Source organism: Aquarana catesbeiana, linkage group LG02, assembly GCF_042186555.1.
Source record: "Aquarana catesbeiana isolate 2022-GZ linkage group LG02, ASM4218655v1, whole genome shotgun sequence".
NCBI classification, from domain to species: Eukaryota; Metazoa; Chordata; class Amphibia; order Anura; family Ranidae; genus Aquarana; species Aquarana catesbeiana.
The window spans coordinates 589160526-589187429 of record NC_133325.1 but is presented as its reverse complement, the minus strand read 5'-3'; the positions used below and the strand labels follow the sequence as shown (position 1 = coordinate 589187429).

At 42.3% G+C, this 26904-nt stretch overlaps 1 protein-coding gene across 1 annotated transcript in view; it reads right to left on the bottom strand.

Moving 5' to 3' along the window:
• The window catches only part of DNAJC8 (DnaJ heat shock protein family (Hsp40) member C8), a 73505-nt gene that overhangs the window by 12405 nt on the left and 34196 nt on the right, over positions 1 to 26904 (bottom strand). The window contains exons 3-6 of the mRNA XM_073616247.1: positions 15487 to 15543; positions 11952 to 12018; positions 11040 to 11134; positions 1177 to 1248 (exon numbers count right to left, since the gene is read on the bottom strand). Coding sequence (XP_073472348.1) covers positions 1177 to 1248; positions 11040 to 11134; positions 11952 to 12018; positions 15487 to 15543 — 291 coding nt within the window. The remainder of the gene's footprint in view (positions 1 to 1176; positions 1249 to 11039; positions 11135 to 11951; positions 12019 to 15486; positions 15544 to 26904) is intronic.

The following is a 26904-nucleotide window of genomic DNA, read 5'->3' as shown; positions in this document are numbered from 1 at the left end:
AATTTGCAGGATTACAATCTGTAACAGGGTGTACCAAAGACTGAAAGCAAGGGGAAAGATTTCCAGCAGAGACACAGATGGCCATAAAAGCCTAACCCTAAATACCGCAACCTAACCAAATAAGAAAAAATAATTTAATAAAAATAAAAACACACATTTGTCATGTAACCAAAAAAGCAACCTGTAAGCCCAGCTTGCATGGATACCTTTGTGAGTGACAAAGCTCCTTAAACTTTTTTTTTTTTTTTACACATGTTAAAATAATCATTTAAGGCCTGACGATTAGTTAAAGAGGAAGTAAAGTCTTCCTTTTTAATTGCATCTACAGGCTTTCTTGTAGGTACTGTAAATAGCTCCTAAGCTTGCACTGTTTAGGAGATATTTACTATATACGCCATCATCGAGCGCTCTGAAGAAATGGTCGTCGGTGCCGTTACAGGCGGCTCCCACATGCATGCGTGGGAGTTACGTCATTGCGGCTCTGGCCAATCACAGGGGCGGAGCCCGCGAACCTGGAAGAAACGCTGGGGAAAATGTCAGCCGTCTCAGCGTTGTGCCGCTGAGAGCGCTTTGTTCTAAGGTAAATATTTCATAATGATCTAGCATGCGATGCATACTAGCTCATTATGCCGTTGTCGTAAAGGTTTTGTTTTTTTTGGGGGGGGGTTTTACAACAGCTTTAAAACCCAAGCAAACAGTACATATTTTTTTAAAGCAGAGACCCTGGAGAATGAAATGGTGGTAGTTTCTATATTTTACATCAGACGATATTAGGACAATCATAAATGTATTTTTTCTTTTAACTTTACCACCTCTACGTGATGAGACCCACCATGAACTTCCCAGACATGGTTATCCCACCTGTGGGCCCGGGACCTGCATGGTGTGGGTGTCACTGGATAAAGGAGAGGAACACTAGCAGAAGTCCATCTGCTGATCTCCCCTGAGAACCTGAAAGCGATGAGAATTGCATAGAGAAAATTAATGGAGTACGATTGTGCCTGCTGGATTAATTTCATTTGACCGCTGATAGTCGGCTTCCAACATTTATATGCACTTATGGCTGCTGTAGCAGCATGGAATGTGTGTAAAACTCCTTTCTGCTGCCGCCACCAACATACGGCAAATATTGGTGGCAGCCATATAATATAGTCTGCTGGTTCATGGACTACTTACAACTTCAGGGTCATCTTCATCAACCAGTATTGATTTCCCTTCTTTTTTCAATTGCTTCTTCTTCTCTTTAACCTGCAAAAAAATACAGAGGGAGCTAATTACATCTCGCATGCCTTTTTTTAAACTAGTATCACTATAGTATTTTTTTTTTGTAAAAAAGCATATGGAAATTCACCAATGAAACAGATAAAATATAATACAACTTTCCCACACCAAAACAGTACATACAATCTGAAAGAGAAGATCCTACACCAGACATGGTGCAAAGGGCACAGAGTTTTATGGGACCTAATTTTACCAAACTTATGTTGCCAGACCCTATATCAGAGGAGACTATTGAAGCTGCTTCCATAAAAGCTGCAGTCTCTGGGACTTTCCTGCAGGTGGGGCTACCCTTTTGCCTTGATCTGGAAAGCAGGCCAAAACCTTAACTTTACAGTCCCTGTCACAGCTACCAGCTCTCTATCACTTCTTGGAACGTGAAGAACTACAGCTCCTGGACTGGCTTTGCTTCATCATGGACCACCATCACTGGCATCCCCAAGACCCCAACATCAACCGAGTAAGATCTCGGGGCAGGATCAAAACTACCTTGAGATAGTCTCCAAGCGCTAATGAGCCCTATGTTTTTTCAACCTGTGGCTATGCCACATCCACAGGCAGTGGACTTTCCTGGAATACACATCTGCATGGCCAGGAGACTCCACACTACCTCCTTGACCAATGGTTGCTCGGCTTGGTCCACCAGTCATGAAGATCAACACCACTGGCTCCCTGCCAGCAGACAACCACTGCATTCAGCCTACACCTCTCCTGAGAGTTCAGAGTACTGACTTTTTTTCAGATTACAGGATAGAGAGGCCGGGCCATTAACTTCGTTGATTTGTGTTCTGGGGTCGCCCAAGATATCATCCTATGGTTATTAATAATATACAGGATTTATATTTTGCACAGCGCTTTACAAAATGAAGGCAGACATTATAGTTACAATACAATTTGGTACAAGAGGAACCAGAGGGCCCTGCTCATTAGAGCTTACAATCTAAGAGGGAGGGTCAACTCATAGAAAAGGTAATAGCTGTGGGGGATGAGCTGGTGGAGAAAGTAAAAAACAGTGCAATAGTTACAGTGAGGGAAAAAAGTATTTGATTCCCTGACGATTTTGTACGTTTGCCCCCTGACAAAGAAATTATCAGTCTATAATTTTAATGGTAGGTTTTTTCTTAAGAGTGAGTGACAGAGTAACAAAAAAAATACTCAGAAAAACGCATTTAAAAAAAAAAAAAAAAAAAAGTTATAAATTGATTTGCATTTTAATGAGTGAAATAAGCATTTGATCCCCAATCAGCAAGATTTCCGGATCCTTCTATACAGGTAACTAGCTGAGATTCGAGGAACTCTCATAAAGGGAGTGCTCCTAATCTCAGTTTGTTACCTGTATAAAAGACACCTGTCTACAGAAGCAATCAGATTCCAATCTCTCCACCATTGCCAAGGCCAAAGAGCTGTCCAAGGATATCAGGGACAAGATTGTAGACCTACACAAGGCTGGAATTGGCTACAAGCAGGTTGGTGCGATTATTCATAAATGGAAGAAACACAAAATAACTGTCAACGTCCCTTGGTCTGGGGCTGCATGCAAGATCTCACCTTGTGGAGTTTCAATGATGAGGACGGTGAGGAATCAGCCCAGATCTACACAGGAGAATCTTGTCAATGATCTGAAGGCGGCTGGGACCATAGTCACCAAGAAAACAATTGATAACACACTACACTGTAAAAGGACTGAAATTCGCCTGCAAGGTCCCCCTGCTGAAGAAAGCACATGTACAGGCCTGTCTGAAGTCTGCTAATGAACATCTGAATTATTCAGAGGAGAACTGGGTGAAAGGGTTGTGGTCAGATGAGTCCAAAATCAAGCTCTTTGGCATCAACTCAACGTGTTTGGAGGAGGAAGAATGCTGCCTATGACCCCAAGAACACCATCCCCGCCGTCAAACACAGAGGTGGAAACAATATGCTTTGGGGATTCTTTTCTGCTAAGGGGACAGGACAACTTCACCGCATCAAAAGAGATGATGTACTCTCAATCTTGAATGAATGAATGAATGAATGATTTATAAAGCGCTGCAAATGCGAACTGAATCGCCTCAAGGCGCTGGATGCATTCTATGATGTCAGCTTCTCAGAAAAGGAAGGTCTTTAGTTTTTTTCTGAAGGCCTGGTGGTTTTCTTCCATGCGGATGTTGGTAGGAAGAGTGTTCCATAGTTGAGGTCCTTGGACTGCGAATCTTCGTTCTCCCTTTGCTTTGTAGCGGTATTTGGGAATGGTAAGGAGGTTTTGGTTAGCTGATCGAAGACTGCGATTCGGTGTGTAGTGTTTTATTTTCTCGCGGAGATATGGTGGGGCGTTTCCTTGTACGCATTTGTGGGTGAGGCAGAGGGTCTTGAATGTGATCCGTTTCTTCACGGTTAGCCAGTGTAGGCTCTTTAGGGAGGGGGAGATGGATTCCCAGGGTTTTTTTCCTGTTAAGTCTTGCCGCCGTGTTTTGGATGAGTTGTAAGCGCGCAAGCTGATATTGGGGTAGTCCTACGTAGAGCGAATTTGCGTAGTAGAGTCGGGAATTGATGATTGTTCCCACAACTGCCGCTTTGTCCTCTTCTGGGATGAAGGGGATGAGTCTACGTAGTTGGCGGAGGAGATGGTGGGATCCGCTCACCACTGATCCTATTTGTGCATCCATTGTCATTCCTGAGTCAAAAATGACTCCGAGACTCTTGGCTTTGGTGCTTGGGGAGATGGTCTGTCCAAAGATGGTGGGAGGTGTCCATGTAGTCTTTATTTTGGAATTTTTGTTAGCTTGTAGGAGAAGAAGTTCTGTTTTTGATCCGTTGAGTTTGAGGGAGCTAGTGGTCATCCAGTCGTCTATTAAGGAGAGGCATTTCTGTAATTGCTGATGAAGGTCTTTTTGTCCGTTGATACGAAGGTAGAGTTGGGTGTCGTCAGCGTATGAATGGAAGCAAAGATCGGTTTTCCTGATGATATTGAGAAGTGGGCGGATGTATATGTTGAATAGTACTGGTGACAAGGGTGATCCTTGAGGGACTCCGCAGGAGACTGCCTGGGTTTCCGAGGTGAATGTTCCAAGTTTCACTGTCTGGGAGCGATTCTCTAGGAAGGATGTAAACCATTTTAGAGCAGAACCTGTAGCTCCTGCTACTTCAGCGAGGCAGACAAGTAAAGTATTGTGGTTCACTGTGTCGAATGCTGCGCTGAGGTCTAACAGTACCAGGAGACTCTGTTCTCCGTCATCTGCTGCTTCAAGAGCGTCGTCCCATATTTTGAGAAGTGCTGTTTCTGTGCCATGGCCTGGGCGGAAGCCTGATTGCAGAAGGTCCAGGAGGAGGTGTGTGTCCAGGTGGCGTTGTAGCTGTTGTACTACCGCTTTCTCCATAATCTTGGAGATGGCGTTGAGGCTAGTTATTGGTCTGCGGCAGTTAGGGTCGAGATTGGCTTTCTTTAGCAGAGGTTTGACGATGCCTTGCTTGAGGTTGGCACAGTCCCTTCTTTGAATGATTGATTTATGAGCTGTGTTAGGATAGGGGCCAAGATGTCGGAACATTCTTTAAGCAGTTTAGTGGGGATGATCTTGGGCGAGAATCTTCTTCCCTCAGCCAGGGCATTGAAAATGGGTCGTGGATGGGCATTCCAGCATGACAATGACCCAAAACACACGGTCAAGGCTACAGAGGAGTGGCTCAAGAAGAAGCACATTAAGGTCCTGGAGTGGCCTAGCCAGTCTCCAGATCTTAATCCCATAGAAAATATGTGGAGGGAGCTGAAGGTTCGAGTTAACAAACGTCAGCCTCAAAATCTTAATGACTTGGAGAGGATCTGCAAAGAGGAGTGGGACAAAATCTCTCCAATCTCTACCCCTTCTGACCGCCCCCCTCTTCATGTCCTTTACTCAGTTATGGGCCCTTTTGTTTAGATACTGGGAATATCCTAGTTTGCATTATACCTACCATAGTGTCCCATCTCTGGGCTCAGCTGGCCATCGCTCTGCCTCCCGAGAAACTGTAAGTTTATTTTATTGCATAGTTTCGCATATATGATCATACATATGATCATACATTCTGGGTCTGCATACTGATAATATTTCTATACCGTGCCATCCATACTGTGTATTACTGGGGTAGCAGATATGTTGCTCACATCATGTGACTGTTATCTGAATTTTATTATATATCTATCCATTTTGGCTGTAAAATGCACTTTTTTTTTTGGAAAATAACGGAATTAAAGAAATCTCTCCAGAGATGTGTGCAAACCTGGTGGCCAACTACAAAAAAGGTCTGACCTCTGATTGCCAACAAGGGTTTTGCAACCAAGTACCAAGTCATGTTTTGCGAAGGGGTCAAATACTTATTTCACTCATTAAAATGCAAATCAATTTATAACTTTTTTCAAATGCGTTTTTCTGGAAATATTTGTTGTTATTCTATCTCTCACTGTTAAAATAAACCTACTAATAAAATTATAGACTGATCTTTGTCAGTGGGCAGACAAAATCGGCAGGGAATCAAATACTTTTTTACCTCACTGTAGAAGCAGGATAGGCATCTTTAAAGAGAAGGGTTTTCAGGGATCGGCTAAGGCTGGATAGATTAACCACTTCCTGACCAGGCCATTTTTTGCGAAACGGCACTTGGTAGCTTTAACTGACAATTGCACGGTCGTGCGACGTTGTAACCAAACAAAATTTATGTCCTTTTATCCCACAAATGAAGCTTTCTTTTGGTGATATCACCTCTTCGGTTTTTATTTTTTGCGCTATAAAACAAAAAAACCCCACAATTTTGAAAAAAAAAAAAAAAAAAAAAAATTTTTTTTACTTTTTTGCTATAATAAATATCCCAAAAAAAAAAAAATAGTAATGGCGGTGATCAGCAATTTTTTTTGCAGGACTGCGACAATAGGCAGACAGATTAGACACTATTTTGGGACCATTGACATTTATACAGCAAGCAGAGCTAAAAATAGCCACCGATTACTAGAGAGATTGCTGTTCTTTGAGCACTAAGACCAGCAGATCCCTCTCTACTCCCCTGTCAGAACGGGGATCTGTTTACATACACAGATCCCTGTTCTGGCTCTAGAGCGATCGCGGGTGGCCGGCAGACATCACAGCCGCTGGCCACGAGCATCGACTCTGGTGTCGCACCCCCTGTACCTCTTAAAGCGGCCGACGAACCCCTACAGCGGTTTGTGCAACCCTGCCAAACTGCCGCCGTATAACGATGGCGGTTAGTCGGCAAGAGGTTAAGAGACTGTCAGATGGATTGGGGAAGGGCGTTCCAAAGGATGGGAGAAGCTCGGGAAAAATCATGGAGGCGAGCATGGGAGGTGGGGGGGGACAATGAAGCTAGAGTGCAGGTGAGGTGGTCTTGGGAGGACTGAAGAGAGTAGTTTGGTTGATATTTTGAGACCAGGCTAGTGATGTAGCTGGGGGCAGAGTTTTGGATGGCATTGTAAGTTATTGTTAGTACTTTGAATTTTATTTGTTGGGTAAATGGTAGCCAGTAGAGGGATTGGCAGAGAGGGGTGGAAGACACTAAACAGTTGGTAAGGTGGATGAGTCTTGCAGCAGCATTCATGATGGACTGAAGGGGGATAGCCTATATAAAGGTAATCCAATAAGGAGGGAGTTGCAATATTTGAGGTGAAAGATAACCAGGAAGTGAACTAGAAGCTTAGTGGTGTCTTTGGTTAAAAAGGGGCATTTTCTGGAGATGTTGGAGGTTGAGGCGGCATTACTTGGACAGGGATTGGATGTGGGTCTGAAAGGACAGTTCAGAGTCTATCACATAGTTCTAGAGCTGACTAGCCATCAGGGGTTTCTTCAGGTCTAACCTATATCCCCCCAGAATACCTACACTACTCCCTGAGACTGCACGAAAGGTCGCTAAACGTCACTAAATACATTGATTTGCCAACTTGGGGACCGGTACCCTCTTGTCTTGCGTTGGATACAAAAAAAGAATGTCCCTAGAGGGCCCCTGGCCCAAGCCTCAAGTGTGTATTTCTTAGTGGCTGAGAGTTCCCTATGGGACCCTAGCACTTTACCTTCCATGTAAACACTTTATACAGTTTGAACTCAGGGTTTGGCTATTCTAGGATAGGGGTTAACCACTACAGTTTGTCACAAATGGTTCTACCTGCCCAATAACACTCAGACAATGGAGGCGTCGGTACTGTTCATACCAGTTATTTACATAGTGCTTGAGAGTTTTCTGCCTCATCAATGGGTCTGTGATTGATGGCTGGGAGAGAGCCCCCCCCCTATAAGGGGCACGATTCAATTTAGGGAAGGGGAACGCCAGTGGGCTAATGTAATGTGTGCTGTACTACCTCGTCATCCAATATGAGAGGATGTCTATAGCTTTTTTACTGTTCAAGACATGTATTTTTTTGGGACCCTACTGTCACCTCTCTGTAGGTCTAATTGGAGGGGTTTGTGCCCTGCCTGCCCAGGTTATAATAAAGCTTGATGCTCCTGCAACTCCCCACCTGATCACCTCAGCAACCTTCTGGTAATGAACTGCCAAGTGTCTAGATAGAATTTCTCATTAAGGCATGATGCCCACTGTCAACTTCACATCCCTGAGAATCTAAATTGCTCCACAAACTACAATGCCTCAAATCCCATATACTCTTCCTAGAGGAGACATATTTCACCGCTGAAAGGATGACAAGGTCAAGGTCTAATAGTGAAAGGGACATTATATCAATGTAATATTGCTCTAGTAAGCATGTATTTTCAACAGATCACAACCTTAGAATCCGACCTGGATTGCAATTACCAACGTAAGGAAGGCATGCGTAGAATAGGTAGTGACTGCAGTATAGTTCTTGACCCTTTCCTGGACATCTCTCCCAACTTTTCCCATCTACCCTTTTTGGCCCTAAGGGACAAAAAAACCCTCCACTACTACTGCCGGATAGACACGTGTAGAACCTCCAATGTACAAGATAGGAATTATACATTTTATTCAAACTCCAATAACTCTTGCAATGATTACATTTTTATTAAGCAAGTCACCCTTCCCCATCTATTAAATTTGACGATAAGTTTGTTTTACTATCACTAATCATGTACCTACCCGCTGCACTTTGACCCTTGAGGACTCACATGAAAAATCCTGGCAGTGGAAATTAAATAAGTCTCTTCTCCAAAAAATGGCTTACGAACCCCTGATCTCACAGGATCTTACATTATTTTTTTTACCACCAACACCAACCACAACTCCTCTGCATTGTCCATATGGTAGGCCCACAAGTGCTTCCTCAGAGGCACTTTAATTAAGCTGCGAACCCAAAGGAAAAATGCTCTTGCCAATAAAATGGAGCCTTTGCTGACCCAAACTTGAAAGTTGTCACAAAAAACAAAACAAAAAAAAAAAAAATCACTTGCTCAGGCTACTGGTACCCAATTAAAAGTGCTCTGAGAAAAACTAAACACTCCCCTTTGGATAAAGTTAAAGAGCAATTGGTTAGTTACGAGGAGGACAATAAATCAGGTAGAATGCTGGCCAGGGCCCTGAGGGCTGTTAGAGCTCGAAACCACATATCTCACATTAAACATGAAAACAGCACTGTAGCCAGGAGTTCTCCCGAGACCGCAATGATTTCTAAAACTTACTACACACAACTCTATAACTTAGCCTCACCTAGCTCTGGGGCAGATTCCACGTCAAAGGGCTGCCCTTATAAAGCAATATTTATGGGAATAAAAAATGCTCTCCTTATTCGATGAGGCAATAGAGGTGCTCAAAAAACCTCTCGATAGTTGAATTCAGCTAAGCAATCAAAAGCATTAAACCAGGGAAGACACCTGGGCCTGATGACTTTTAAAGATACATTGGAAAGCAAATATTTAGAAGCAAATATCTCAATCAGACAAGGCCAAATGCTCCCTTACAAGCTCTGATCACTGATACCTAAAGATGGGAAAGACCTCCCAAGTTTGCCCTAGTTACCAGCCAATATCCCTTTTGAACATCGACCTAAATATTTTTACTAATTCAGAGAATCTCTGAACTCAACTTTAGCCCATAACCTCCCAAAAATTAGACAAAGATGCCTTTACCTGGTTCAGACGCAAAGCGAAGGAAGGCAAGCAGGATACGTAGAGCACTGGGAGCCGTTGTAAAATTACCCTCCTGGGCATTCACATACAGGGGAGTGAAGCACTTTGGAGGGATTTTCCTTCCCTTCCTGTTTTGACTATGGGACAGGAAGTGAGGGGAAATCTCCCCAATGGGACACCGAAAGAAAAAAAAAAAGAAGAAAAAGACTGACAGGTGTTCTAACACTTCCATACTCAATCCATAGTGAGAAAAAAGGAAAAAGGTAAGGTATTCTTGAATCCTGTGTGTCATGGAGCGCTGCAACTAATATAAAAAGGTAAACATTTCGGTGCACCCTCAGTCACTCTTCTCTGTTTTTAAATAGTGCCTACATACAAATACGTGTTTCTGTGCTTTACCCCCGTTTATTCTCTCCATCTGCTATGCACTGCTTGCAGAGTTGTCTCTTGCTCTCATATGATCTCCACAGATGTGGCCGAGAGAAGGATTTATAAAGAAAGAGAAAGATGGCCATAAGATCACATACCCCTCTTCCCAGCTCTCTCCTCCACAGTGTTGGCTCTCTGTTTCTTGCACCTAGCTGACCGGAATAGTAATGTAGTCACTAATGTGGTCAACCCATAGCGGTGGCGCTAGAGGGAGCTCGCCATGTAGCACAAGCCCCCCAGCCTATGTGAACACACCGCAGCCATACACGGATAGATTTTTATTTTAATGTTCATAGAAAAATGGGTAAGAACATTCAAAGTTTCTGAAAACTACAAGATTTCTGTGAAATTCCAGCTTACCTCTATGGATGGTCTTTAACCACCTCCCACCCATGGTATAGACAAATGATGGCAGGCAGGATCCCCTCTTGTTCTGGGACGATGTCATATGACGTCACCCCAGCCTAACCACGGGGGCGCACCGATCGCGGACGTTGTCTACCCAGGACACAGCGCAACCCTGAGCTCGATAAAAAGCCATATCCAAACACAGCCGATCACATCTAAAACGCACAAAGTGCCGTTTATTGGCTCTTGTCGCCTGATAGTGTGAGGAGAGCTGATCAGTGGCATCCCCTCACAGGGGAGACCTGTACAGATAATCAGGGTACCGATTATCTGTGCAGCCCCAACAGTGCCCATCAATGATGCCAGTCAGTGCCAAGTGGTGCCAGTGAGTGCAGTTTTTCAGTGCCTGCTCATCAGTGCCGCCTATCATTGCCACCTATCAGTGCCGCCTATCAGTAAAAAAATAAAATAAAAAATTGGGGGGCGGTGGTCGCTTTTTTTTTTTTTTTTCCCCTTTTTTTTAGCAAAAAAATAAATAAAAACCCAGCAGTGAATAAACACCACCAAAAGAAAGCTATATTTGTGTGAAAAAAATGTAATTTGGGTTTGGCTGAAAGTTGAAAAATGGCCTGGGCAGGAAGGGGGTAAAAATGCCCAGTATTGAAGCGGTTAAAAGACAACCAGGTACACCATATAACGTGACCATGAGTGAATAAGGCAGCAAGAAATTTTACTTTTTGCTCTAGAGTCCATTTTAATTTTTATCCCCCACAAGAGAGACAAAAAAGTTTTCTGGTATTGTAAAACATTGAAAACTAGGCATGTTTAGCATAAACAGTAAAAAAGTAGACCAAAAATAAACTCAGAATTAAAATTCTTACTAGCAGCTTCTATGGGGCTATTTTTGAAAACCCAGTTTTTAAATGGATTACTTACAATATGTTCAACATATTCCTGGCCAGCCTGAATCACATCAAGTGCCCGTTTCTTCTGTTCACCTTCCAGCAACAGTTTATATGCCTTGTCCACCGCTGCAGCAAAGAGAGAGATGTCATGAAGCACTGCATGAACATTCGTTAAAAGTATATTTTACAATACGTACATACATACAAAATGCAGAGAAAAGCTCAGACTGTAAAATACAGAAAATGAAGCCAAATGTGTTGAATGTAAAACCGAATATAAAGTATTTCACATTTTTGTTATCATATTACCTTTTTTATACCAACCTGTTACAAGTATAATTTACATTTAATGTATATGAATTTAAAGTGGTTCTAAAGGCTCAAGGATTTTTATCTTCATGCATGCTATGCATTAAGGTAAAAAAGCTTCTCTGTGCAGCAACCACCCCTAATACTTACCCGAGCCCCAGAAGGATCCAGCGATGAGCACGAGAACTTCGGCTCTCCGGGGACTCTCCCTCCACATTGTGATTGACAGCAGCGGGAGCTGCTCAGCCAGACAAGTAAGCTAATCAGGAGAGAGAGATGGGGCGGGGAAAACCATGGATGTGTGTGTGAACGAACACAAAGTAGCGGCTTGGGAACGAGCCTTCTTGGGTGCCCCCATTGAAAGTTGCTCTAGAGGCACAAGGCATGGGGAAGGAGCAAGGAGCTTTGGCGGAGGACCCGAGGAGAGGGGGATCGGAGGTGCTCTGTGCAAAACCGTTGCATAGGGCAGGCAAATAGAACATGTTTGTTATAGAAAAAATAATTGTCTTTAATATATTTATTGTAACTGTAATATACCCTTGTTTTGGTTACAACATACAAATAAAAATTCCATCAAAAAAACATTTAAAAAGTGTAGCTGTCAAAATGAAGAATATATAAAATTTGGAGTTACCTTCAAATGCTTTCTGGGCTCTGTCTGGATCATCCTGATTCTTATCTGGATGAACCAGGATCGATAACTGGAAGGGAAGCAAAGATTTATTTAGGGAACTGTTGCATTTAAATGATGTAGCTACCTACATTATTCACTTAGCATACATTTCATTTTAAGCTCTTAAAGCTTCTATATGATTTATTACACAAATAAAATGATGCTTGAAATTTAAAAGTACAGAAAAAAAAATGTAATTTTACACTGGAACTGTAAAATCCTTTTTTGCATACAGTACAGAACACAAGATCATAGATATTAGGGTTATATGCAGCAATATGGAGATAAAAAAAAGCAGAGGGTAGGAACCTGTGCCCTGCATTGTATTCCAATAAAAGGATTTTACAGACTAATCAAAAGTCCTATAGTATAGGACACAGTATCCTAATGTCCAAAAGCAGTCCAACTGAGGGGCGGGCTCAACAAGCCCACGTAAAATTGTGTCAAGGAACGGCTTGACAGAACTCAGAGCAGCATGCAGAACCCTTATGGCCGAAACAGACATCAGATAGGACATTTACCTGTAAAACGTAAACATGTGAATGGAAGACCAGGTAGCAGCTTTGCAAACCTGGGAAACAGATGCCTGATGCTGAAAGGCACATGAAGCACTAATGGATCTGATATAGTGTGTGTCTTAGCATGAAAAGGAGGAACCCTACACTTTAGGCTACAGGCTCAAATGAGGACTTATCTAATCCACCTAGCAATACTGGAAAAGAGAAGCACAGATATTAATTAGGGCAAAGAATGGTACCAATAGAGGATTAAGCATGAAATGAGAGGAACCCAACCTTTGATTTTTTTTTTCTTGATTTTACATAATTAGAGGATGCCCCTGTAGCTTTTTTTTTTTTTGTTTTTTCAATTGTCTGAAGGTACAGTGGCTTCACATAACCCATCGTTAAGACTAAGATCCTGTTTTCTATACGATTAAGAAATCCCTTTTATATCTCTACTATTTTACCTAAAATAAAACCTATAGTTGTAGTTAGGAACTGCTGGATTTATTAGACATCAGGTTTCTATTCAGAGATCTTTCTAAAAAGGGAATTCCAGCTAAGTTGCCACATCTTGAAAGCTGCCAAATTCATCTTTGGTAATTCAGTTCCTGACTTTAGGGCCCACCGATACCCGTTCCAGTTATTTGGCCCATAAAAAAGACTTAGGCTTGGTTAAAAGGGAAAATAGAGTAATGTTAGGTGAATTCTGAATTTTTGAACTATCATCGTGATGTTCATCTTAGAGTAGTTCTTTAAGCAGATTTTAAATTTTTACATTCTTGTTGCTTGATATTACAATTATTGTACTAAATGCAGAGTTTTGAACATTAGCTGCCAAATGGAGCAAATACTCAAATTGACTGACTTGTCTTATAAGAAGTAAAGCACAATCATTGTGTCATAATGCATACCAGAAAGTAGAGCCTTTAAAAGTTCTGCACAAATAAAGCTGACCCCATGCATACATATGACCACAACCTACACACAGAAACGAGTTTAAAAATAAAACATTTTTGGAAAAAGGTTTAGGATTTTGTTGGATCGCTCTCACGTGTCCCTGGACAGGAGACACCTAATCCTGGGCAGGAGAAGGGAGTGAGTAATTCCAAAAGCAGAAGTTTTTTTTTACCTGGCTATAGGGACACTATAGTCTATACTATACTTTGCAGCTTGCTATAGGAGCACTCAGAAGGCAGGGAGAGCCAGAAGTGCCGGTGAGGGAATCCAGAAGAGGAGAATTAGGGCTGCTCTATGCAAAACCATTACATAGAGCAGGCAAGTATAACATGTTTGTTGTTCAAAAATAAAAAAAATCCAACAATTACAATCACTTTAATGACTGTGCATGGAATTTCAGCATCTGAACTAAGAGAAGCTGGAGGCCGATAGACTGCAGGTACTATAAGGCATTACAGTTACATTTAAAGTAAATGTTTACCAGTATTGTGCATCATATTTAATATATCTATGAAAAAAAGTCTGACCCTTTAGTACTACTTTAATACAAAAAGATTTTTATCTCCCCTTCACATAACTGAATGTCTGACTCCCAGTTAAAACACCCTGTATATCCTACTTCTGGGTATATTAATTTATATTTATTACTGTTTCGCAGTATAAATGAACCCCTTATAGTAGCGATTCTCTGCTATTTTTGTTTTTATAACCACATCAAGACAGGTGAAAAAAAAAAAGCATGCTGCTGCTACTAAACATCTTTTGCTGGCCATACATATATCGATCTTGAGACAAAAAAAACGTACAAATATTCTTTGTACATTTCAAATTTTCAATTGTTTTAACATTCAATTTTAAAATGAAGGTAATTTCTGAATGAAAACCACATACACTGTCTGAAAATTCCTTCAACCAAGACGTTTTCTATTCTGCTCCTTTGAATTTTCCCATCACTGTGGCCAAAAATGAATGTCAATTTGACCCCACTAAGGATTAGAAAATCGAAAGAACCTTCTTAAATTAAGATTTTCTAAAAAAAAAAAAAAAAAAAAAAGTTTGTGTATGGCCAGCATAAATGACAGGAAGCGCAGGTTGAATCAAGCTACCTGCCTATGACAAGGGACTGCCTGTCTGCATATTATATTACAATCCATTCTGAAAATCTCCAAAACAGTTTTAGGCCTTTTTAAATTAAAATTTTGATCTTGGAGTCTGATGATTTCTACCAGATTGAACCTCTAATCATATATAAAACGCTACTGTCTGTTATTCTCAGAGTGGATTCGATATTTTGTTCCCAAATCACATAGCTGGTTATTTATATTTGCCACTGCATAGAGAAATTTAAGGATACATTATCTTTTTTTAAACTTTACATATTAGCTAAATTATACACCACACTTTTGTTATCCAATGAATCTATACAATAATCGGCCAACTAATCTATTATGAAAAAATTTGTTCGTTGCAGCCCTACTGACAATATACTGATAAAGAAACGTGAAATGGGCAATATTGCTGACAAGCAACCTTTGTAACTTCCCCCTTGTAATAAGTGCATATGATCCATTTATGGATGGTATCACTCCATTTTTGGTAAACAAAATTCTAGTCACAATATTTTTTGTCTGGCCCCCTTGCATATAGTAAAAAAATCCAACCCTCAACCCCAAGAGATTTGAGAGCCCCGAGGAGTATGACACCAAAGAATAATCACAAAGCTGTAACAAAAGTTTTGTCAACTATATAACAGAAGTGGTAAATGGCTCACAGAATACAGCGTTCTGCAAATAGTCAAGGGGAGGTGGATAAACGACACTTGCAGTTCCATCTATGGGAGACGCAGTTCTGATATTCACAGCAGGCCGGAAGTATAGAGGGTGCTGTACTATCTAGCATGGGAAAAAGTATAACTTAAAATACTGAGCAGGAATACGGACGTGGCATACACCTCGCCAGAGTTAAGAAAAATTTAAACACACCAGAAATAACAAAAAGCTTTGTGCTTGGAGTTATGCTTTAAAGTTTATGGTTACCTGACGGAATCTTTTCTTTAGTTCTTCATCAGTAGCCTCTGGATCGAGCTGGAGAACCTATAAAAACAAAAATGCAGTGAAGCATAGTTACATTAGAAATATTGTTCGCTTATTAAACAATTTAAGTTTAAATAAGATCTTTTAATAGGAGCAGTTTAGGTCTTCAAATAACATCTATGAAGGTTTTGTCAGCTTAACCACTTAAGGACCGGGCCTATTTTTCAGACTTGTGTTTACAAGTTAAAATCATTTTTTTTTTCCTAGAAAATGACTTAGGAAAAAAAAAAAATTATATTTTTAAAATATATATATATATATATATATATATATATATATATATAAATGTTTGATTGCTCTAACACCCTAGAGAATAGAATGGCGGTTGTTGCAATACTTTCTGCCACATCGCTTTTGCGCAGCAGTCTTACAAGCGCATTTTTTTTGGAAAAAATAAAAGTTAGCTCATTTTTTTTTTTTTAAATCGTGAAAGATGTTATGCCGAGTAAATTGATAAATTAGTAAATTGCACCATGGCGACAAACTTTTACCCTTAAAAATCTCCATAAGCGTCATTTAAAAATTTTCTACAGGTTACCAGTTTTGAGCTAGAGGAGGTCTAGAATTATTGCTCTCGCTCCAACGATCATGGAGATACCTCATGTGTGGTTTGAACACCGTTTTCATATGTGGGTGTTACGCACGTATGCATTCGCTTCTGCGCGCGAGCTCAGCAGGACAGGTTGCTTACAAATGTTATTTTTTTATATTTCGACACTGTCCTTTAAAAAAAAAAAAAAAATTAAAAATTGGGTCACTTTTATTCCTATTACAAATAATGTAAACATCCCTTGTAATAGAAAAAAAGCATGACAGAACCTCTTAAATATGAGATCTGGGATTAAAAAGACCTCAGATCTCACCTTTACACTAAAATGCAATAAAAAAAAAAAAAGTAATTTGAAAAAAAAAATTTTCCTTTAAGAGCATTGGGCGGAAGTGACATTTGAAGTCACTTCTGCCAGTCAGTGCTATGGGGCCGAGTGGGGGCCATCTTTCCCTCACTCGGGAGGCAGCCAAACAGGGGAGAGGACCCAACTGTCTGCGCCGCTACCGGTGGCTCCGGTAAGCTGCGGAGACCACCGAAGAGCGGCGGGAGCCCCTATCCCACCCCTGATAAAAGTGATCTTGCGGCGAATCCGCCGCTGAGACCACTTTTATATGAAAGCGGACCACCCGCTGAAGACGATACCAGGGTTATGGCAGCCATCCTCTTCAAACAGCCAACGTATAACGACGGCGGGCAATCTGTAAGTGGTTAAACTGACAGGGTAAACCTGTGTTTCTCAATCTTTTTCCAGTCAAGGCACCCTTTAAAATTAGATAATTTATTTTTGCAAAGCAAATACACTTTTGCACACTGGTACATACTAGTATTCCAGCCTTGCTAACAGAGTTTATTTGGGGGGGGTTTGACGAGGTTTGTTTAAACAAGGATGCTGTGCAGGCGCCAGATATCCTCATTATCCACCGATTACGTCAACAGTTAGGACTCTGGTGGCTGGGCCTACATAGTGCCACAGGCTGTAATGTTGCACATTGAAAGCCCATGGCTTTGCTTGATCCACCCGCTGGCTTGTACAGAATTTTTGGGCAATTGAGGCATTTTGTTAAAGCACCGCTAAACTCAGAAGGCACCCTGGTTGAAAAAAGGCTGAGGGCTAAATGAGACACCTGGAATGATTTGTGCTTGCCCAACTTTGAGATCTCTGGGAGTCAAATGGAGCCTTGACGGTAAGGCATACCGCTGCATAACAATTGGACAGACCCCTGTCCTTTGGCACCTGGCTCTAAACAGCTGAGCTGTTAAAACCAGTCACTGTAAAGCAGAGTGTAAGATGATATGTGGCCAAAGAGGCAGAGGGCACCGAGCATCTGCAGACCAGGGGGGTTGAATTCTGCTCGATCACAATTCTGCAAGAGAGGTGGGGCAAAGCCTTCAGTGGAGGAAAGTTTTTACCTCAGTGCATCCATTGCTCCCTGCCTTGGATCTATGCTTCTTGTACCACCTTGATTTATTCTTCTTATACCAATTCATTTTTGATGTGTAAGAATTTGGAGGGTATTGCATTTATAGTGGCTAGAGCGTATAGTGCATTTTGAAGGATTAATCATGTAACATCTATTGCTGTTTTTCAGAAAGCAACCTTTTATTAATTGTATACATCATGGTCAACCCTGTGATTTACTGATTTAAATTATGCTAATGCACCATTTGTGGAGTTCAAATGATAAATAACCATTAATAGCCATATTTGTGATAATTATGTGTATATAGATCAATAGAAAATGTATCAACTAAGTTAGAGATCTCCTGTGGTACAAGATTTTATTATGATATGCTTCAGTTCATATTTTCAAAATAACATGCCATAATAAAATCTGTGACACCTGGAAGGGATGAGTAATTCCGAACTTCCGGTGTATAAAAAAAACGTGGCGAGTGACGTCCCAGAGTTTTCTCTGTTCCCAGTCGATGTTTGTTACAGGAAAACGCTTTGGTAGGAGTGACTTTTGGTGGCGTCACCACGCACCAGCTGGCAGTTTGAAGCTTGCGGCTGTGTTTGTATCAATTTCTTCGATGTTTATGTACAAAACTTGGAATAAAGCAACCATTTCTACTGCTTTATGAAGTGTCCTATTTTCTATTTCTTTCACATATATTGGAGAGACGAAAAGCAAATCGTTTGGAAGGTTTGTAATCTCGTAATCACTGCATGTGTTTATGGCGGAGGAGAGTGGCTAATGTTTGGAGCAGACCGAGTGGAATATCACAGGTTATCACTGTGTATATCAGGCGCGTCGGACCCCTATAACTTGGGGTCCATTTTGTCCGGTAAGGGGCCATCTGGCTTTATTTTTCTCAGCTGAGATATAAATAGCACCCATTAGTAATGTTGCAGATATCAAGGCGCTGCATCAGAAGTTCATATGAACATTTATCATCACCTGATTTAATGCTTTTGTCTTTGGGACCTTCTAAATTATACAGCAAAGCAACACGTTTATTTGATTATTTTATTAACGGATTCCCACTGATTGATTGACCAATATCACTTATGTGGTTTTACACGTGTATCAATAGGTTTACATCATTAACACTGTATGTGGTTTAGGTTTGCGCAATTCCCTCCTATATATACAGTGGATGTAAAAAGTCTACATACTCCTGTTAAAATGTCAGGTTTCTGGGATGTAAAAAAAAAAAAAAGACAAAAGATAAATCATTGCAGAACTTTTTTCACCTTTAATGTGACCTATAAACTGTACAACTCAGTTGAACAACAAACTGAAATATTTTAGGTGGAGGGAAGGGGGAAAAAAAATATGGTTGTATAAGTGTGCACACCCTTAAACTAATACTTTGTTGAAGCACCTTTTGATTTTATTAAAGCACTCAGTTTTTTGGGTGAGTCTATCAGCATGGCACATCTTGACTTGGCAATATTTGCCCACTCTTCCTTGCAAAAACACTCCAAATCTGTCAGATTGCGAGGGCAACCCCTGTGCACAGCACTTTTCAGATCACCCCACAGATTTTCAATCGGATTTAGGTCTGGGCCATTCCAACACTTTAATCTTCTTCTGGTGAAGCCATTCCTTTGTCAATTTGGATGTATGCTTTGGGATGTTATGCTGAAAGATGAAGTTCCCCTTCATGTTCAGCTTTCTAGCAGAAGCCTGAAGGTTTTGTGCCAATATTGACTGGTATTTGGAACTGTTTATAATTCCCTCTACCTTGACTAAGGCCCCTGTTCCAGCTGAAGAAAAACAGCCCCAAAGCATGATGCTGCCACCACCATGCTTCACAGTGGGTATGGTGTTCTTTTGGTGATGTGCAGTGCTGTTTTTGCACCAAACATATCTTTTGGAATTATGGCCAAAAAGTACAACCTTAATTTCTTCAGACCATAACACATTTTCCAACATGCTTTTGGGAGACTTCGGATGTATTTTTGCAAAATTTAGCTGGGCTTGGATGTTTTTCTTCACAAGAAAAGACTTTTGTCTTGCCACTCTACCCCATAGCCCAGACGTATGAAGAATATGGGAGATTGTTGTCACATGTACCACACAGCCAGTACTTGCCAGATATTCCTGCAGCTCCTTTAATGTTGCTGTAGGCCTCTTGGCAGTCTCCCTGACCAGTTTTCTTCTCCTCTTTTCATCAATTTTGGAGGGATGTTTAGTTCTTGGTAATGTCACTGTTGTGCCATATTTTCTCTACTTGATGGCTGTCTTCATTGTGTTCCATGGTATATCTAATGCCTTGGAAATTCTTTTGTACCCTTCTCCTGACCGATACCTTTTAACAATGAGATCCCTCTGATGCTTTGGAAGCTCTCTGCGGACCATGGCTTTTGCAGTAGGATGCCACTAAGAAAACTTCAGGAAAGACCTAGTAGAACAGCTGAACTTTAATTGGGGTTTATCAGAGGTACTTTAAATGATGGCAGGTGTGTACTGACTGCTATTTAACATGAGTTTGAATGTGATTGCTTAATTCTGAACACAGCTACATTCCCAATTATAAAAGGGTGTGCACACTTATGCAACCACATTATTTTATTTTTACTTCATCCCCCTAAAAGATTTTAGTTTGTTTTTCAATTGAGTTGTGCAGTTTATAGGTCACATTAAAAAGGTGGAAAAAGTTCTGAAATGATTTATCTTTGTCTAATTTTTTTACATCACAGAAACCTATAATTTTTTTTTTGTTCACATTATATTTTATTATATTTATATTTTTTCACTTGTGTTTGTTATTATCATAATCACGTTCCCATCACTACCTCGGTAAAAGCAAAATATTTAAACTATATCACAGAGAATTATCTACTGGGTTATACGCCATCTCTAGGTGAATGGACACGGGTAGACAGTCTTAGACAGGAAGTGATCCCTTATATAACCCCTCCAATACAGGAAGTACATCAGTTTTGTAGCAAGCACTGAATCCTCAAAAAAAAAGGGAGGGATCTCTGTGTCCCATGATGTACTCAAAGTAAAAGGATTTTACAGGTAAGTATGACGAAAAAATTATATTTTCTTTTTCATACATCATGGGACACAAAGTTAGGCTAATAACCATTACCTACTGGGACGTCCCAGAGCAATAGCCTTGAGGGGAGAAAGACACCCTGCCAAATAGCCATCAGACCTTATACAGCAGCCCGCAGTAAACTGCAGCCAAAAGCCGAATCCTCGGCTGCGCGAATATCCACTTGATAAAAATTTTGCAAACTTACGCACTGAAGACCAGGTGGCAGCCTTACAAATCTGAGCCACAGATACCTGATGGCGAAAAGCCCAGAAGGCTCCTACACCCCTGGTAGAATGAGCTCTCACCCTAAAGGGAGGAGCTTTACGTTTCAGACCGTAGGCCTGAATGACCAATTGATGGACCCAAATGGCAATGGAAGCTGCCTGCCCCTTCTTGGGTCCTTTTGGTAAACAAAAAAAGGAGTCCGATTTAAATGAAAGGCTGACACCACTTTTGGCAAGAAGGATGGAACAGGTCGTAAAACGACACGGTTGTGGTGAAGGATCAAGTATGGTTCCCTGCACGAAAGGGTCACCAACTGCGACACCCTTCTAGCCGAAGTGATGGTCATCAGGAAGGCTAGCTTGAGTGACAGCAACTCTAATGGAATTTCCTTGATAGGCTCAAATGGTTGTTTCTGTAGCACAGACAGCACCAAGTTCGAGTCCCAAGGACACATAGGTGACCTAATGGGGGGGGGGGAGCAAACGAGTTGCCCCCTGCATAAAGGTTTGGACCAGCGAATGGGAGGCTAAAGGCCTTTGGAAGAATACTGACAGGGCCAAAATCTGACCTCTGATTGTACTCAAACCCAATCTGATTTCCACAGCTGACTGTAGAAAAGAGAACTGTACCAATCACGTATATCCGAGGATGCCATTTTCTGGCTTCACACCAAGCAATACAAGTATTTCAGACCTTATGATAGACCTCCCCCTAGTGACAGCTTTTCTAGCATTCACTAGGGTAGACACCACTGATCCTGAGATGCCACGGTCCTTCAACACCCTGGCTTCAATTGCCATGCCATCAAATTTAGAGACTGTAAATTGGGGTGGAATATAGGACCCTGAGACAGTAGATCGGGGGCGATGTGGAAGCGTCCATGGCCCGTCTATTGTCAGTCTCAATCTCTGGGAACCAGGGCCTTCTGGGCCAGGCTGGTGCCACCAGAATGACTGGACCCCCCTCTCTCCGAATCCTGCGCAACAAATGTGGAAGGAGTGGGACCGGGGGGAAAGCATTAACCAGGGAGTACTGGCTCCATGGAACTATCAGAGCATCTGCTCCGATTGCCAGAGGATCCCTTGTTTGAGACACAAACTGCTGTAGCTTGTTGTTGAACATGGATGCCAACGGGCCGACCTCTGGCCATCTCAAACGCTGGCAAATTTCCTGGAACATCCCTGGGTGTAGGGACCATTCCCCGGGGCAGATCTGCTGGCGGCTGAGAAAATTTGCCTTTCAGTTCTCTACTCCCGGGATATGGACTGCCGATAGAATCAGCACATGTCCCTCTGCCCATGTTAGTATGTGGTTCAACTCCTTCAGAGCTGAACGACTCCTGGTACCGCCTTGGTGGTTTATATAGGCCACTGCAGTGGCATTGGCGGACTGAACCCTGATAGGGCAGTCCTGAAGCTCCACTGTCCAGGACCGTAGAAAAGGAAGCCTTTAATAATGACTCAGATTTCTTGTCAACAGGGTCTTTCAAGCCCTGTGCGTTATCTACCGGACAAGTTAAGTTCTTGTTTAAGGACTATTGATAAAGACAGAATGTGGAAACGCATCTAGGGGAGACCACATGGCTTGCTGCACTGGGGTTTTGTTCCGAGTCTCTCCCGGGAACCACCACGAACGATCTGTTTCTTTCTGAGGTGGTGAGATTATCTGAACTGCCTTCACCAGCAGTGTAGATCATACCTGAATGCCGTTTTAAATATATCTTTGTGTAAGTGCAATAGTTTAAGGGTCGAATGTTTTTGGGACAATAAAAGTTTGCAATTTCACACTATGAGGATTCCTTTTCCTTCTATATGCTTGAGTGGAATAAGAGGGATTGCGGGCGTGTTCAGTCTGGAATGTTCAGGATCAGGGCACCATATCTGTCGATTTGATTGTTACTGAAATCACACGCTGATGTCCTTTAGTTGCAGAGATAAAGCTGGATTGATTCACTAAGGCGATTGATAATTAGAAGTCCGGTGAGTGCAATTCCTATAGGGCAGTGGTTCTCAACCTTGCTAGTGCTTTGACCCCTTGATAAAATTTCCCAAGTTGTGGGGACCCCAACAGTAAAATTATTTTCGTAGTGTGGGTGGTCAGCACCCAAGGCAAGACAAGTAATTTGCGCCCTTAATGGACATTCAGCGCTCCCTGGTTTCCTTCCACTCGCACAGTTTTGAAACACCTTATGGTACATTTTAGGATGTACCACTCTTTCTCCATCCTAATTTCTTATTTTTTTCCCCATTTCTCTCTCTAGCCGTCTTTTCTCTTATTCTTCTCTCCCTTTTTCTTTGTTCCTCCCCCTCTTTTCCTCTTCCTTCCATGTATTCTCTATTTTTATTCCTTCTCTTACTCCTTGGTGGGGAGTGGGGGGAATGGGATGAGTGGCAGTGCTGGTGGGGAGTTCTGATCAGCCAACTTAGGTGCTCTTGATCAAGGTCATCTGCTGATCTGAGAACTGTAGTGGGCACTTTTAATGGCAACCATAATCACAGGTTACTCACTGTGTCTCTGACTTGGTGGTGTCTCGTAACAGTGGCACCTATGCCGAAATCAGGAGATAGGGTCTCCTCCAGCCCCTCCCACTTCACATTCCTCACCAGTCAGCTGACCTCTAGTCTCTGTCCCCCAGCCATGCTGTGAACTGAATGGGCGGCTGAGAATAGGCTAAGTGGGCGGCCGCGGGCTCCAGGGACAGCCCAGCTGGGCAGCCGCAAAAAGGCTGGGAAAGCAGTGCGGGCTTCAGGAACAGCCCAGGATTCGGTGACCCCTGGCAAATCATCATTCGACCCCTGAAGGGGTCCCGACCCCCAGGTTGAGAACCACTGCTATAGGGAGTGGAATCACAAGGTGTGGTGACGGTGGAACATTTCTGCAATGATATGAACTGTCTCATGAAAAATTACTCAACACCTGGACTGTCACAATTTTTCTATTTATAGAGTGCTGGTTGCTCATGTGCATTTTTTTTTTTAACTTTATGTTTTTTTTGTTATTTTGAGCACTGCTTAAGCTGGAAAGAACCTATTTTTTTGGAACCTTTTTTGCTTTCTCCTTAAATAACATACACTGCCTGTTCCAACAGTAGGTGCAAGGGGAAAGCCTGTGCGGCCTGAACAGGCCTCAGGGACCCCAAAGAGGACCAGGAGGGCTCAGTAACCTCTGCAAGAGGCAACTTAAAGGCAGAATGAACCATCTCAGTAAGAGTCTAGATCAAAAGCCTCTATGACTGAGAGGCAGACATCAACTGGATATCTTCTTGTCCAGATTACTCAGAAGCAGACTCATCCGCCAGGCCCTCCATAGAATCCTGAGCTTTTAGCTCTTCCCCATCCTCAACCCATTCCTGCTCCAAACTAGGAGGCTCCGGGGAGGGCGATCTGTCACGCTTCCTGCCACCCTGCGGGATTGATGCAATCATGCCAGCAATCCTGTGCTCTAACGCGGCTAGGGCCAAGGACAGTTCATCCTTGGTGATAAAAGGTGAAGCAGCAGCGTTGACTGTAGGCACAATACCAGATCGGCGCAGTGGCTCAGATTGCTCAGAAGCCTCTGGTCTTTCAGGGGATACAACACCAGTGGTACGACTAGGTTCATCAAGAACTACTGATGACATAGGAGTGCCCTTCCCTGTAGTGTTAGTCCCGCTCCTCTTTTCGAAGAGTTACAAGCCACAAAAATAGGATTTTTATAACAGCTTACCTGTAAAATCTTTTTCTTGGAACACATCATGAGACACAGAGCCTTAAGTAATTACTTAATGGGTTATGGGCCACCTTCAGGTGTTGACACCGGTATACCCAATACAGGAAGTTCACTCCCCTATATAACCCCTCCTCCTTCCAGGAGTACCTCAGTTTTTGTAGCCAAGCAATACACTTAAACCCCATAAAAGAGGGGAGGGACCTCTGTGTCCCATTATGTACTCCAAGAAAAGGATTTTACAGGTAAGCTGTCATAAAAATCCTATTTTCCTTTATCGTACATCATGGGAAACAGAGCCTTAAATAATTACTTAATGGGATGTCCCATAGCAATGCTACTTGAGGGGAGGGAGACACAACCCGTAGGGCACTCCCAGACCTGAGGACTTATACTGCTGCCTGCAGCACACTGCGCCCAAAGGCGATATCCTCATACCTCCTTACATCCACTTGATAAAATTTTGTGAATGTATGAACTGAAGGCCAAGTTGCGGCCTTGCAGATCTCAGCCATGAAGGCCTGGTGACGCAATGCCCAAGAAGCACTAACCGCCCTGGTAGAGTGCGCCTTAACTTGAAACAGGGGAATCTTACTCCTTAAATCATAAGTTTGAATTATCACTTGCCGAATACACTTGGCGACAGTGGATTTCGATGCTGCCTGTCCTTTCTTAGGACCCTCTGGCAGAATAAATAAGACATCAGTCTTACGAATCTGAGCAGTTGCTCACTGCTCTCACCACATCAAGACAATGTAGTGACTTTTCTTACCTGGAACATGGTTTTGGAAAAAACAATAGCAGGACAATATCTTGGTTCAGGTGAAAGCCTGAAACCACTTTTGGCAAAAAGCCTGGACGAGGGCGCAACCACTCTGTCCTCATGAATAATCAAATACGGCTCTTTACAAGAAAGCCAATTCCGAAACCCTCCTTGTTGAGGATATAGCAACCAAAAATACCAGCTTCCTTGTCAGAAGGACTAAGGGAATATGCTGTATCGGTTCAAATGGCTGTTTTTGTAACACTGACAAAACTAAATTCAAGATCCAAGGGCTTAAAAGGTGATTTAACTGGCCGATTAATCCGCATCACCCCTTGCATAAAACCCCAGACTAAAGAATGCGTAACAAGTGGTTTTGAAATAAAATTGATAAGACTGAGACTTGGCCCTTAATAGTACTCAAGACCAACTTTATCTCTACGCCTAATTGTAGAAAGGCAAGAATTCTGTCTATGATATATCTCCAAGGGTGCCAACCCTTGGATTCACACCAGGAAACATAAGCCACCCAGACTCTATAATATATAGTTCTGGTAGCTGACTTCCTTGCATTAATCAAAGTAGAGATAACTGACCCGAAAAGCCTGCATTTCTTCAGAATGTGGGTTTCAATAGCCAGGCTGTTAAATAATTTAGCGTTCGGCCCCCGTGAGAGCTGGTCTGGCCTTAGTGGAATTGACCATGGATCCTCCACTGCCATCTTTATGATTTCTGCGTACCATGACCTTCTGTGCCATGCTGGTGCTACCAGAATTATCGGCTTTCTTTCCAGCTTGATCCTGCAAAGAAGTTGTGGCAGCAATTGAATAGGGGGGAATGCATAGATCAGTAAGAACTGATCCCACGGGGTTACCAATGCATCTGTTTCGCATGCGAGTGGATCCCTTGTCCTGGACACAAAGCTGACTAACCATGTTGAATCTGGATGCTAGAAGATCTACGTCCAGAGTCCGACATCTTTGGCAAACAGCCCAAAAAAATGTTGGGGTGAAGAGACCATTCCCCTGGGAATAACTGCTGGCAACTTAAGTAGTCCGCCTGCCAATTCTCTATTGCCGGAATGAAGACTGCCGATAGGCATGGAATATTCCTTTCTGCCCAAGTTAGAATACGGTTCACCTCTCTTTGCGCTCTGAGACTCTTGGTGCCCCCTTGGTGATTGATATAGGCCACAGCACTGTCGGATTGGATCCTGACAGGACAATCCCTTAACCTGGAAGTCCAGGCTTTCAGAACCAGAATCTCTAGGATGTTGATGGGCAAGGCTCTATCGGTTCTTGACCACTGTCCCTGGACAGTCGTCTTGTCTAGTACGGCTCCCCAGCCTGAAAGGCTGGCATCTGTCATTACTACTTTCCAGATAATTGGTCTGAAGGACTTTCCTTTCAGCAGATTCTGGGTTAGTAACCAACTGAGGCTTTGGGACACTCTTGTGGACAGCCGAATTGGCAAGTCCAAAGCTTGGATCGTTTTGTTCCAAGCAGACAGGATACTGTTTTGCAACAGTCTCGAATGGAACTGGACATAGGGGACTGCTTCGGATGAAGCCACCATCTTTCCTAACAACCTCATGCAAAGGCGAATTGAGGGATTTCTTTTCGAC